The sequence below is a fragment of the Moschus berezovskii genome, chromosome 25 (assembly GCF_049115385.1).
Source record: "Moschus berezovskii isolate FMDL1 chromosome 25, NW_MosBer_1.0, whole genome shotgun sequence".
Taxonomy (NCBI): Eukaryota; Metazoa; Chordata; class Mammalia; order Artiodactyla; family Moschidae; genus Moschus; species Moschus berezovskii.
The window spans coordinates 11,151,267-11,165,816 of NC_142484.1; the positions used below are offsets into that span (position 1 = coordinate 11,151,267).

Here is a 14,550-nt window from a genome sequence, read left to right on the forward strand (position 1 = left end):
TATAGTATTCTTAAAGTTGTTTCAAAACTCTGTTTGTCAATTAATTTTTCCCCTAGTTTTTTTTTTTAATTTGTGGTTTGCTTTGCATAGCTTCTTTTACTGTTTCTTCATGTTTCCTGACCTATTCTTCTGTAGTGTCTAATATGCTCTATTTCCACCCCGTATACTTTTGATATCAGACATCTGTAGTTTTCAATGCTAGAATTTTGGTTCAGGTCTCTTTTATATTTTCAATGTCCACAATTGAAATGTTCAATCTTCTTTAGCTTCTTGAATGTATGGAATATGGTTTTAGCTACCATTTTATTGTCTTTACATGCTAATTCTGTTAGCTATATTTTTGAGTGTGCTTCTACTGATTGATTTATCCCCTCATTATGGATCATATATGCTTGCCTCTTTGTATGTATGGAAACTTTTGATTGGATGTTGGATGTTGGGAGTTTTATGCTGTTGGGTGCTGAATATTTTTTTTAATTTTTATAAATATTCCTGACACTCTTTCAGGACACTGTTAATTTCTTGGAAATGGTTTGATTTTTTGAAGGCTCACTGTTCAGCATTGTTAGCTGAGAGAAGACCAACTTTTCGACCAGGGTTAGTTTCCCCCACTACCAAGGCAGTACCCTATTCAGAGCCCTCCTGACGCCCTGTGAATTATGAAGCATTTCCACTCTGGTTGGTGGGGACTCAAATTAGTCTCTGCTCGATTTGAGGCTCAAGGATTGTTCCCTCTTTCCCGACCAGCACTATGAACACTTAGCTGGAAACTGGAGAGCCAACTCCTGCAGATTTCCAGAGTTGTCTCTGAATAGTTTTCTCCTGTGAACTCTGGGTACCTAGAGTCTCAGCTTTCTCTTCCCAACTTGGGGAGACTGCTGGGCTTGAGCTGGATACCCCTCCTTGTGCCATGGCTTGGAAACTCTGTCTAGAGTTGGGTCAGTTGTAGAGCTCACTTCCTTTGCTTGCCCCTCTCAGAAATCCACCCTCTGCTGCCTGATGGCTAATGTCTGAAAACTATTGATTTGTTTATTATTTCTATGTGGAAGTTGTTTGAAGCAGGAGAGTAATTCTTCTTGCTATTCCTCTAAGTTTGCTGAAACACGGAGGTACTCCTGCAGTGAGCACTCACTGAGAACCTCATTCATGGTAGGCACTGATCTCAGTGCAGGGGAGCAGATGAGTGAGTCATGTGCTGGGCCCCTGGGGAACTCCCAGTCTTGGTGGAGAAACATGCTGATTCCTGCATAGGAATTGCTACATTGTACGGTAAAAGCACCAAGGGAGGATTGGATGAAGTCTTTAGGAGAAGGAGCAAGGGACACTTCCCAGATACCTGACAGTGAAGGATAGGTAGGCATTTACTAGCTGGGTAATGTGTAGGGGGAAATTCCAGGCCAGGTGAAGGGAACAGTATGAGCAAAGGCAGGGCAAGATCCCCGCTGTATTTATATTTATCAATGCAGAATATGGCTGGATATGGAAAGCATGTTGTTTGATCTGGGAATAGGTACAACAGAGAGTCAGGTGGAGTTCACAGTCCCGGTTGGAGTGGAGGGAGATACAGCTAGAAGAGAAGGCTCAGGGTCTGCTGGCGCAGGTTCTTGAATGCCAAGGTTAGGAGCACACGATTTTGAATGTGATACGAAACACTGGGTTTCTTTTAAGAACAGTTTTTAGCAGGGTGTTAGAGCTCTGACTGAGTGTGTTCTCTGGTTTTACTGGGGGATGTGGAAGAGGGCAGGAGAGAACTGAGTCTGCTAAAACTGTGTGGGCTGGAGAGCCTGACTTGCAGTGGACATCTACACCAGGATGGAAATGAGTCCAGAGTCCACTGCAGCACCGAGCCAGCACTGTAACCTCTTACCCGTGTCCTGATGGCCTCTGCAGATTCCCGCCTGAGTTAAGAGTAGATCTGAGAAGGCTCTGACCTGGCTTCTCTTTTTCTGTGACTACACTCTTGCCCTCAGCACACCTGCCTGCCTCAGCTGTTGGTAGGGTCAGACACGGCTGGCAGGGATAGGATCTGGCGATCCTGCACTCTATATCAGCCTAGGATGGCCCCAGATCTGTCAGAAGAACAAGTCCCATGACGCTGGACTTTGAACAGACACAGTAGCACGACCCTATACAGACTCCTGCTTTTTGTCCTGAGTGTGTCTTTGGCACGACCTTCATCCTGATCTTTCCTGAAGGAAGTTGAACCTGTTTGCTAAACTTAATTTGCAGATGAGAAGTGTGGGGTGGGGTGGAGGTCTGCCAGCGACAGAGCGAGATACTTTCTGAGCCATCTCCATGGTTGGGATGGAGAAGTAACAAATAGAAGTTTGATGTGAAGTCTCTCAGGATGGTTTTCAAGTCAGAGCCAGGAGACAGACAAGCAAGATGCTTCTTGTGTCTGGGCTGTGTTTTACTGTCTGGAAGCTTCAGGAAGCGCTCCTTGTTAAATGACTTGTTTCTTGGCCATCATAGTGATTGAAGCTGAATGTTATTTTTCTACATAACAGCTATCTTTTAAAAATAATTCATTTTTAAATGTATTCATTTATTTATTTGTGACTGTGCTGGGCTTTCACTGCTGTTCGGGCTTCCCTCTGTTTGCGGTGAGCAGGCCTCTCTCATTGCAATGAGTTCTGCTTTTGTGGCGCTTAGGCTCTAGGGCACGTGGTTTCAGTATTTGCAGCTTCGGGGCTCTAGAGCACAGGCTCAGTAGTTAGGGCACATGTGCCTAGTTGCTCTGGGGGATGTAGGCTATTCCCAGATCAGGGATTGAACCCAAGTCTCTTGCATCAGCAGGCGGAGCCATGATTGAAGCCTAGAGCCCAGTTCCATCCAGCCATCTTAGTTCGGTTGTTCTGTTGACTGATGTGGTCTCTGGAGGAATCAGAAGTTTTCTCTCCTTAGTATCCACATGGGAAGGGCTTGAATTGCAGAGGTAGAAATGGTCCAAGTGTGGGAACTCAGCCATGGTGAAGAGAATCATGACCCTTTATTGACCCGGGCCGGAGAGCAGGGCGTTAGTCTTCGCTGGCCTTATAAACCCCCTGTGAAAGACCAAGGTACGGAGAGATTAAGTAAGCTGCCTCTGCCCTTCCTTGCTTCCTCTCCCAAAGACTCCTCCTGCCCTCCCGCGTGCTCTGTGAGAACCACTCACAGATGGTCACTCACTATGCAGAGCCCTCCGTCGCTCCCTCCGAGCCCTGGCGGTGAGGCATCGCAGTTGGAGGAGGGGAGCTTGGGTAGCAGTCGTGGGCGGGGCGGGGAGTTGGGTCAGTAGAGGTGAGCAGTTAGGGTAGTGGTTTTACAACTGCCTTCTTTAATGGTGCCTCAGGATCCCCACTGAAGTCCAGGGAAAGACTGAGCTGGGAGAGTAGGGCTCACGCCCTCCCCCTTCCCACAGAACATGGCCTCTGAGATGTATCCTGAGCGCTGGTGGGAGTTGAAAAAGTTTGGGAAAGCGACAGGAGTGGGCACGGCAGGAACGTGGGAAAAGAGGATGAAGATTCATGTTCAGACAGCGTGTCAATATGTGCTTGGGCTTCCCAGGTGGCGTCAGTGGTAAAGAATTCCCCTGCCAATGTAGGAGACGCATTCCCCTGTGTGGGGAAGATTCCCTGGAGAAGGAAATGACAACCCACTCCATTATTCTTGCCTGGAAAGTTTCTTGGGCAGAAGAGCCTCCTGGGCTACAGTCTATGGGGCTGCAAAGAGTTGTACGTGACTCAAGGGCTGAGCACCGCAGGCTGTGCTTCGACTCCTCTCAGCTGGAGAGTCGGGGGAGATAAACACAAGAGGAAGGGAGGATGGGAAGGAGGGAGGCATGGCGAGCTTCAGGGAAGGTTGGAGGAGCTGGAAGCAGTGTTTAAAACAACGCGGAGGTGCCTGACCCACTGGAGCGTGGGCTTGGAAGGGCAGGGATGGGTGCACCTAAAAGACACTGGGCCAAGGACTAGATCAAACCTGGAGGAGGCCATCGGAGGCGAGGGAGATGGCCTAGAGGGGAGAAGTGAGAGTGGAAGGCTGCTGGAAGTGGAGATCAGGAGGGGAATCAGGCTTGGAGAGGAAAAGGTGATAAGGGTGCCCCCTTGCACTTGGCACAATAAACAGCTCATCATCCCTGGTCTTCTCATTTGGGACCTTCCTCTGGGAAAAGAGGAGTCAGATGCAGTTATTCAGGGACCTGAGGAGTATCCTGTTGTGTAAATACTAATGTGCAGATGATAATTTCCTTCCAAAAGCCCTGTCCTGAAAGACTGTACATCCCCCTAGATGTATGGGCCCACTTATGTTTGTGGACATTTGCTAAGATTGGTCTGGAGTGTGTTTCAGAAAGTCACATCCCTTGTTGTCCTCTGGGACTTGTACTTTCAGAATTCTCCTCAACAAGTCTAGCTGGGAGCCTGGCAGGGTTGTCAGGCAACATTTTACAACAAGCAGTTTTAAAAAGGTGTTAGAATGTATGAGTTAATGCTATGTAGCTCTGGCCTGGTGCTTTTCCTAGCACCTCCAGAAGCTTTTAAGTTTATTTCTTGTTAAATTCTTACAACTGCCCCACAAAGTGGATAGAGTTAGTCCCACTTTATCAAGAAGAATAGAATTAGCAGGCTGAACAGTTTGCCTATGTCATATAACTAGTAAAAAGTCAAACGGATTTAAATCCAGAATACTCTCAAGCTGAAATCTTTCCTCCACTTTTCACATTGTATTAACTATTTAGCACTGGGAGCTGTGGCGGCATCCCCAACCCCAATCCCAACTCCAGAAATTCCTTGGAAAGAAAGAAACCTAAGAAAGTCTTCCTTCCTGACTGTATATGTCAACTTTTCAGATGGTCGGGGTAGGTCAATTCGATGGTATTTTGGGCCAAGTGAGATGTGCATGATGGTTCGTTTTCTTTGGTCAAGTCCTGTTTTAAGTTAGTGAGTGGATGTCCAGTTACTTGATTGCATGACTTGAATCATCCTGGGAAAAGAAAGCTCTATCAGATCAATACATATTTCCTCATTAAACAGCAGGGTTAGAAAAGTTTCTATGGCAACCGCAGGTGTTTTTGACCTGAAGGGCAAAATTGAATCCATTCCATATAATCTCGGAGATTGAACTGGGCAAGTTGCCATGGTAACATCTTGTGCTCCCCTAGCGACACGCGGAAACTGCTAAGAAACCAGTCCTTTACAACTCTCCTTGCAGTGTGATTTCAGGCTTGAAGCAGTTGACAAGGAAAGGTTAGCTGCTAAGGGTGAGGGAGAACATAATCAGAGCCAGTGCTTTAGCTCCTGGTGGAGCCAGAAAAACAGAAGCCCCAACTTGGTCAGAGTTCCCTGTCCTGGTTCAGAAATAGCAGTTGTTTGGCTTGACTTACTATTAAGCCCATGGGTGTCAGGAGTCACCCGTAATCATCTGATTTCCCCCCAGAGACAGAGTAATTAATTTGCCTACTCAGAAGCTGGCAAAACCTTCTCAGGGCAGCTTGGTGATCCCAGGGACAAATGCAATCCCCAGGTGAGATTTTCATCATCCTTTCAGATGAGGAAACTGAGGTTAAGGGACATGCTCTATCTTCCCATAGATCGAGTTCCCAGTGTTCGAGGTATGTGAGCTGGATTTCGTCAAGATAGAAAGTAGTGGGGGAGAAGTTGAGGGCAAGAACGCAAGCAGCAGGGGCCAGGAGCACGAGAGTTCATGTCCCCTCTCCGTGGAGTGTGGCTTACCAGGCTCTGGGTCTGTACTGGTCTCTGCCTCCTTGGTTCTGGCTGGTGCTGCTCCAGCTTTGTCAGCCCCCACCCAGGGCTCTGTGGCAGAAGGTGGGCTCCAGCACACCTGCAGCTGAGAAATGTCTGTCTCACCCTTTCACACATACCTCCCCCATTTCATGAACTCTGTCCTTCTCGCAGAGTCTCCCGTAGAGGCTGTGTTGGTGATATCAGGTGACAAACCACAGCTCATGCTGTATTTGGTATAACTTTGAACCAGTTACTGAAATTTAAAAATGGGGACAAAGGGAACCATCTCAGCTTGAAGGCTGTTACCCTGATCCCCCCGAAACAGAAGGCCACTGCCACTGTTCCTCTGAGATGGGAACATTAGAATCTATTTTTATTACCCCATTACCATGCCTCTGAATGAGGAGGTGGTGGAGTGGGTGGGGCGATCATAAACTCTTCCATGCTCTGGAACATCCACCTGCCACTTCCTTTGGGCTGCCTCTCCCCAGTTTCAGCCATGTGGATTTGGAGGGAGCTGTCCATCATGTTGTTTGTGGGGGAGGAGGGGGTGGGCTGGGTGGGGGTTGGATGTGATGTGGGTGAGTGTGGGGACAGGGCCACATGATTAAGTAAAGCCAATCATAGCATCCCATGCACTGCCAGGTTGGTTGATCCAGGGCCAGACACATGATCTGAGGTGGACCAATCAGAGCCCTCTCTGGTACACTGAGATTTTTCTGAGCTTCTTTCTTTCTGGCTTAGATATCTTAGAGATCTAGAACTCTGCGGGAGGCAGCTTCAGACTCCCTCACTAAGTATAGAAGCTTGAGGGAAGAAAGCTGTCAGCTTAGGGAATCAAAGATGAGAGAATGGAAAGAGCCATGGGGAGAAAGACTGAGCTGACGGCTTCTGATTTCTTGGCTTGAGTCACTGAGCATGGTGATGTTGCCCAGCTACATGGAGGGGCTTATGGGCATGTCTCTGCTAGTCAGGACCTGACAAAACATGGTCCATTGAAGAAGGGAATGGCAAACTACTTCATCATTCTTTTTGAAAACCCCATGAACACAATGTAAAGGCAAAAAGCTATGACACCGGGAGAATGAGCCTCCCAGGTCAGTGGGTGTTCAATACGCTACTGGGAAGAGCATATTGAACATATGCTCAACAAATTGAGCATATTCTGGAGAAACAGCTCCAGAAAGAATGAAGAGGCTGGGCTAAAGTGGAAATGTCACTCAGTTGTGGATGTGTCTGGTGATGAGAGAAAGTCTGATGCTGGAAAGAAAAATGTTGCATAGAAACCACCTGAAATGCTAAGCCCAAGAATCAAGGTAAGTTGGACATGGGCAAGCAGGAGATAGACATGGTCAGGCACCAACATTTTGGGAATCAGTGAACTAAAGTGGACTGGAATGGGCAAATTTAATTCAGATAACCATTATATCTACTACTGTGGGCAAGAATCCCTTAGAAGAAATGGAGTAACCTCACAGTCAACAAGAGTCCGAAACGCAGTACTTGGGTACAATCTCAGAAATGATAGAATCATCTCAATTTATTTCCAAGGCAAACCTTTCAATATCACAGTAATCCAAGTCTATGTCCTAACCACTAATGCTGAAGAAGCTGAAGTTAAATGGTCTGCAAGATGCTCTAGAACTAACACCAAAAAAGATGTCCTTTTCATCAACAGGGGATTGGAATGAAAAAGTAGGAAGTCAAGAGATACCTGGAGTAACAGGCAAGTTTGGCCTTGGAGTACAGAATGAAGTGGGGCAAAAGTTAACAGAGTTTTGCCAAGAAAACACACTGGTCATAGCAATCACCCTCTTCCAACCACACAATAGACAACTCTACACACGGACCTCACCAGATAATCAATATTGAAATCAGATTGATTATATTCTTTGCTGCCAGTGATGGAGAAGCTCTATACAGTCAGCAAAAACAAGACCAGGAGCTGACTGTGGCTCAGGTCATCATCTCCCTGTTGCAAAATTCAGACTTACATAGAAGAAAGTAGGGAAAACCACTAGGTCATTGAGGTATGACCTAAATCAAATTCCTTATGATTATGCAGTAGAAGTGACAAATAGATTCAAGGGATTAGATTTGGGAAGCAGAGTGCCTGAAGAACTATGGACAAAGGTTTGTAACATTGTACAGGAGGTGGTGACCAAAACCATCCTCAAGAGAAAGAAATGCCAAGAAGGCAAACTGGTTGTCTGAAGAGGTCTTACAATAGCTGAGAAAAAAAAGAAGCAAAAAGCAAAGGAGAAAGGGAAAAATATACCCAACTGAATGCAGAGTTTCAGAGAATAGCAAGGAGAGATAAGAAAGGTTTATTAAGTGAACAATGCAAAGAAATCGAGGAAAACAATAGAATGGGAAAGACCAGAGATCTCTTCAAGAAAATTAGAGATACCAAAGGAATATTTCATGCAAAGATGAGTACAATAAAGGAAAGAAATGGCAAGGACCTAACAGAAGCAGAAGATATTAAGAAGAGGTGGCAAGAAATACACAGAGGAACTATACCAAAAATGTCCTAATGACACAGATAAGCCATGAGGTATATTCACTCACCTAGAGTGAGACTTCCTCAAGTGTGAAGTCAAGTGGGCCTTAGGAAGCATTACTAAGAACAAAGCTAGTGGAGGTGATGGAATTCCAGCTGAGCTATTTCAAATCCTAAAAGATGATGCTGTAAAAGTGCTGCACTCAGTAGGCCAGCACATTTGGAAAACTCAGCCGTGGCCACAGGACTGGAAAAGGGCAATTGTCATACCAGTCCCAAAGAAGGGCAATGCCAAAGGATGGTTAAACTACGGCACAATTGTACTCATTTCATGTGCTAGCAAGATTATGCTCAAAATCCTTTAAGCTAGGCTTCAACAGTATGTGAATATATGAAGCAAGAACTTCCAGATGTACAAGCTGGATTCAGAAAAGCCAGAGGAACCAGAGATCAAATTGCCAACATCTGTTGGATCATAGAAAAAGCAAGGGAATTCCCCAAAAATCTGCTTCTGCGTCATTGACTGTGCTAAAGCCTCTGACTATGTGGATCAGAACAAACTGTGGAAAATTCTTAAAGAGATGGGAATACCAGACCACCTGACCTGCCTCCTGATAAATCTGTATGCAGATCAATAAGCGACATTTAGAACTGACTGGTTCAAAATTGGGAAAGGAGTATGACAAGGCTGTATATTTTCACTCTGCTTATTTAACTTATATGCAAAGTGTACATCATGTGGAATGCTGGGTTGGATGACACTCAAGTTAGAATTGAGATTGCTGGGAAAAATATCAACCACCTCAGATATGGAGATGATACCACACTAATGGCAGAAAGGGAAGGGGAACTGGAGAGCCTCTTGGGTGAAAGAGAAGAGTGAAAAAGCTGGCTTAAAACTCAACATTCAAAAAATTAAGATCATGGCATCTGGTCCCATCACTTTATTGCAAATAGATGGGAGAAAAGTGGAGACAGTGACAGATTTCGTTTTCTTGTGCTCCAAAATCACCGTAGACGTTGACTGCAGCCACAAAATTAAAAGATGCTTGCCCCTTGGAAGAATAGCTATGAAAAACCTAGACAGCACATTAAAAAACAGAGGCATCACTTTACTGACAAAGATCCATATAGCCAGAGCTATTTTTTCCAGTAGTCATGTAAGGCTGTGAGAGTTGGACCATAAAGAAGGCTGAATGCTGAAGAATTGATGCCTTCAAACAGTGGTGCTGGAAAGACTCTTGAGAGTCCCTTGGACAGCAAGGTGATCAAACCAAAGAATCCTAAAGGAAATCATCCCTGAATATTCATTGAAAGGACTGATGTTGAAGCTGAAGCTCCAATACTTTGGCCACCTGATGGGAAGAAATGACTTAATAGAAAAGATCTTGATGCTGGGAAAGATTGAAGACAGGAGGAGAAGGGGATGACAGAGAATGAGATGGTTGGATGGCATCATCGACTCGATGGACATGAGTTTGAGCAAACTCCAGGAGATAGTGAAGGACAGGGGAGCCTGGCGTGCTGCAGTTCATAGAATTGCAGAGTGGGATGTGACTTCATGACTGAAAAATAGCAATAATCACAGATCTTCGGATCTGCTCTGGTTCCTGCATCCTGAATCCCCAGTGTCCTTCCAATAAGTCTCTCCTTTTCCAGAAGCCAAGTGGAGTTGGGGTCCTCTCACTTGTGGTTCAGACTTGGTTTTCTATCCTCCCCAATTATTATGCACCTCCTCTACCCAAAGAGAGGCAGCCATTCGTATTAGCATCATTGAGATGAAATCCTTTATTATTTACTGAAAATAGGGCTTGCAGAGCTTCAAACACAGTTCCTCAGCATCCCTGGGTGGGAGTGCCCTATGTGTAAGTGAGTGTGTGTTTGGAATGGGCCTGATTGATTTCTGTAGCAGCCCAGCATTTACACTGCAGGAGCCAAGCCAATTCTGTAGTTTCCCAGATCGTACACAGAAAAATACAGGCTCAGGAAGACATCACCCAAGATCCAGGTCTCCGATGGTCTCAAGCCCTCTGGGTCCCTTTGAAACCTGTTAACGCAGAGGTTCTCAGAAACCTGAGGGAGACAGAAATACACACCAGTCAGCCTGAGCCCTCACCTGTCACTTCCCTCAATATCCAGACCCAGAAGTTTCTTGCTTTCATTTCCCTCCTTTGTGGAGAATCAAGTGGGTCGTTCTGCAGCTCTCAACAGGTATGGAGATGGGGGTCCATCCAAGAAGAGAGGGGCCAAGCAGTGTGGTTTTCATGAGGAAGGGAACAGGTTCAGGGGAGGATTGAGAGTTTGGATTATCAGATGCAAACTGAGGATGGATAACCAACAAAGTATTACTGCCTAGCACATGGAACTACATTGAGCATCCCATAATAAGTGATAAGAGAAAAGAATATAAAAAAGAATTGCGTATTTTGTAACTGAGTGATTTTCTCTACAGCAGAAATTAATATAACATTGCAAATCAACTATACTTCCATAAAACTTGTTAAAGAAAAAGACAAAAAAGTCCTGTACTTCCACTCACAATCTGCGGCTTGTTTCCTTCCTGCCCCCTGCTCCTTATCTTCTCTGCAGAGAGTGCCTTTGCTTTCCCCTCTTCTACAACTCATTCTTTTAAATTTATTTTTTACTGCAGTATAGCCAGTTAACAATATCGCGATAGTTTCAGGTGGACAGCAAAGGGACTCAGCCATACACATACAGATATCTATTCCCCTCCAAACTCCCCTCCCATCCAGGCTGCCACATCACACTGAGCAGAGTTCCCTGTGCTCCACAGTAAGTCATTGTTGGTTATCCATTTTAAATAGCAGTGCACACAACTAATTCTTTATACCATGCTCAGGCCTCTAGGAAGCCTTTGGGGACCCACACCCACACTCCCTCGCCACTCTAGGCTGGGCTGGGTACTTACTGTGGCACTCCCTTGGTACAGCCCTCATCAACCCTAATCTGACCCCGGCACCTCTTTGCACAGCCCATGGGAGGGCCATTTGCATGGAATCCAGTGCAGATTTCCTCCACACCTCCGTGAAACTGAGAGTTTAGATTTCCTGAAATGCCCTCTCTTCCTCCAAGCCTTCTTTGAGCCCAGCAGCCTGCTCTGCACTCCCGCAGGGAGCTGACGTGAAGCCTCCACCCTGTGCCGGGGCTGTGCAGTCACTGCGCACCCTGTATTCACCTTAGCATCCAACCTCCCCACAGAGGGGTCAGATACCCCAACTCACAGAGGGGGCCACTGCAGCTTATTAGCAAGGGGAATTTGCGGCCGAGGTCTGGGGGTAGCCATGTGATATACCATTCGAACCCGGACACTTTCTAGATGGGATGGGAGACTGTTAATTATTATGGTGGGACAGTACACAGGGACTGTCCCCATTCAACCCCCTATTGTCACATGGTCTTATTTCAGGGATTGCTAGAGCTGACTTTCCATCTTCCTGCATCTGAGGGCTCTGGTTAAACTGAAGGTCTCTGAGGGCAGAGGCCCTTAGCGTTCCCCTCTCCTTGTGCCCCTCGCCAGGCCGGGACGGGGTGGTGTCTCCGCATACATTTCAGGAGGATGAATGTCCTAGAGTCTCCTTTACCCTCACGTGGTTGGTTTCGTGGGAGGCGCTGGCCCAGCCACAGGGGTACAGCAGCGTCTGCAATGGTGTGACTTGGCCTGCAGAGGGCGCCCTCTTCTCAGCAGCAGCCCAAGGGTTTCCGCAAGTTCCCATTTGAGAACCAGCCTCCAGGACTGGCCCCTCACCTTCTGGATGTAAGCTTGAGCGGGCACAGGGTAGTCTTTGCCATTGATCGTGAAGATGAGAGGAGGCAGGGTACTGATTTCGTTACATGGAACCGAGAACTGTCAGAGAAAGCGGAGAGAGGTTGGCCTCAGCTGATCCCTGGGGTGTGGCGAGCCTGAAAGGGACCCTGTGGCATGACTCTTCACCTGGCCATCCTGGATGATCCTGGGGTTGATGAACCTCTGGATGCCAGCGACCAGGCTACTCGGGCCAATCAGCAACGATGTCCCGGTGTCCAGAATGGCCTGACACCCTCCAGAACAACCCATAATCGTCCCGTTCATGGAGATGCTGGAAGACAGTGGGACAAAGTGGGCCCCGGGATCATCTGAAGTCTCTCCCTTGGCTGTCCTCCCCCTGTCTCCTGAACAGTTCTTCAGCTTCTTCCCTGACTCTGTTTTCCTTCGCTCTGGTCATGATACTTTCTTTGACTTCCTCGCAATTCTTCATGCGTCGGGCTCTTTCATACCTCAGGTCCTTGCCACCTGCTGTTGACCTTCCTGTAGGAACCCTATCCCCTTGGTTGAGCTAATTTGCCCTCATCTCCAGGTTCTAGCTTGTCATTTTGTCAGGGAGGTCTTCCCACCAGACTGGATCAGGCTGTTGTCTTGGTCAGTCTCTGTAGACTCTTCCCCATGTCTAGCATGTACCAAAGTGGTAATTCTCTATGTGTGTGATTTGTTTCATGTATGACTACTTTACTAGATGAGAAGGCAAGTTTTACTTACACACATCAGATTCAAAATGTATTTTTTTTGAACGAATGACTTATGAAATGAATGAGGAACACCCAGAAACCTATATCTTGGATCTGACGTAATAGGTCAACCCACAGAGTGAAGGTGGAGGTTCCCTGGGGCAGCAGATGCTCAGAGTGGCAGTAGGGGAGACCAAGCTGCCTTGGGAGAGGGTGTCTCCCAGCACCACCCCCTTACCCGGCTCAGACACTGAGGCCCCCAGCCACAGGATGCCCATGCTAGCTCACGGGGCTCCAAAAAACACAAAAACTTTGTCTTAGAATATCACACAGAATCCCATCAATTATTGCCTCTGGTTCTCATGCCAAGCCTGGATCCCAGCTTACCAATTCTCCCTGCCACAGTCTCTGCCCCACTGCATAAACGGTTTAGGGGGTGCCTGTTTATGGTTAGGTGGTATCTCTTTTTATGAGTTGCTTTCAGCTCTCAAGACTGCAGTCAATCTGTCTCCATGGCTGTGTAGCTTCTCCCTGAGGAGACCAGTTTTTTTGGTTTGTCCCAGACTTGCTCTCTTTTTTTAAGTGACAGTTCCATGTATAGAGAAGCCCCTAGGTCTTTGGAAGCCCTGATCATTTGGCTAGCTTACTTAACACAACCCTGTTCAGGCTGGATGAAATTCTCCCTGATCCTCTTTTCATCAGTGTTGAGGCTCAGAGGGATTGAGTACCTGACTCAGGTCAGTCACCATCTAATGAGTGCCACAGAAGGGGTTGGAAGCTGGGCAGCCAGGCTGGGTTTTAACCACTCAGCCTTCTGAGGAGGGTCTGGTCCCTGCCAGTGACCTGCGTTCTTAGAAATGTCCTCAGAGAAACCATGCTGGAGGGGTCTAGCATCCTCCCTTGTCTAGCCTGTCATTTTTTTTTTTTTTTAAGAAAAACCAAGGCCCCAGGGCGGTAGGGGCATGGGTTCAGACACACCCAGGTTTGGCTTCACCTGCTTGTGACCAGCGCTGTCAATGGGGTCCCACACTCAGCAGGGCCCACACCTCTGCTCTCCCTGTCTGGAAATTCCTAATACATTTTGAACACGGGGGTCCCATGGTTTCATTTTGCACTGGCTCCAGCATATTGTGTAGCTGGTCCTGGGCTCCCAGTGAAATGTTCTTGAGGAAGGAAATATTCCCTCCATCCCCTTCCTTCCTTCCATATCAAACTCTTCAGCAAATACTGTTGCCTTCTTCAGTCTGTTTGCTGACATTTTCCATTGCACCCTCTGTTTCCTCTGCTGGACCTAAATGCTCCCCTGGAGCCCATGAGCATAGCTGTGTTCCCCCCAAAATTTATTGGCAAAAAGCAGTAATGGGGCCAGGTGGGTCCCTGGGGTAGTCGTTCTCCTAGGCTAGACTGTCTCTTAAGAAACCTCTGGATGGGGTGGTCTATAATGTTTCATGCAACTGCAAGCCAAGCATCTTACAGCTGATTTGGAGAGAGGCCTTGTCCAGCTCAGACTTACCTGCTGAAGTAGAAGGCAAAGATGGGTTGGCAAGGACTCCTCATTTCTTCAGGCTGTCAAAGAGAGCAATGATCCGTTCGATGGTAAAGTTAGAGCAGCCCCAGCCCAGGATGCCATCATAAGGTGTATGTTCCATGAGTGCGTTGTACTGCTTCTGGCTCAGAACAAAGCCCTGGCTCACCACTACAGAGACTCCAATCTGCGGGAGAGGACATGGTACCCATGTAAATGTTTGGGAACTGGGTCTGGGTCTGGGCTGGGGTACAGTTGCCATTAGCACTGCAGAGAAGAACTGCCATGTATGGACC

The 14,550-nt window shown here is 47.0% G+C and overlaps 1 protein-coding gene across 1 annotated transcript in view; it reads right to left on the reverse strand.

Annotated features, from left to right (window-relative positions):
* Positions 1–14,286, reverse strand: part of LOC129548900 (pregnancy-associated glycoprotein-like) — a 36,196-nt gene extending 21,910 nt beyond the window's left edge. The window contains exons 1-4 of the mRNA XM_088832265.1: positions 14,243–14,286; positions 12,179–12,323; positions 11,993–12,091; positions 11,829–11,885 (exon numbers count right to left, since the gene is read on the reverse strand). Coding sequence (XP_088688391.1) covers positions 11,829–11,885; positions 11,993–12,091; positions 12,179–12,323; positions 14,243–14,286 — 345 coding nt within the window. The remainder of the gene's footprint in view (positions 1–11,828; positions 11,886–11,992; positions 12,092–12,178; positions 12,324–14,242) is intronic.
* Positions 14,287–14,550: the final 264 nt, after the last annotated feature.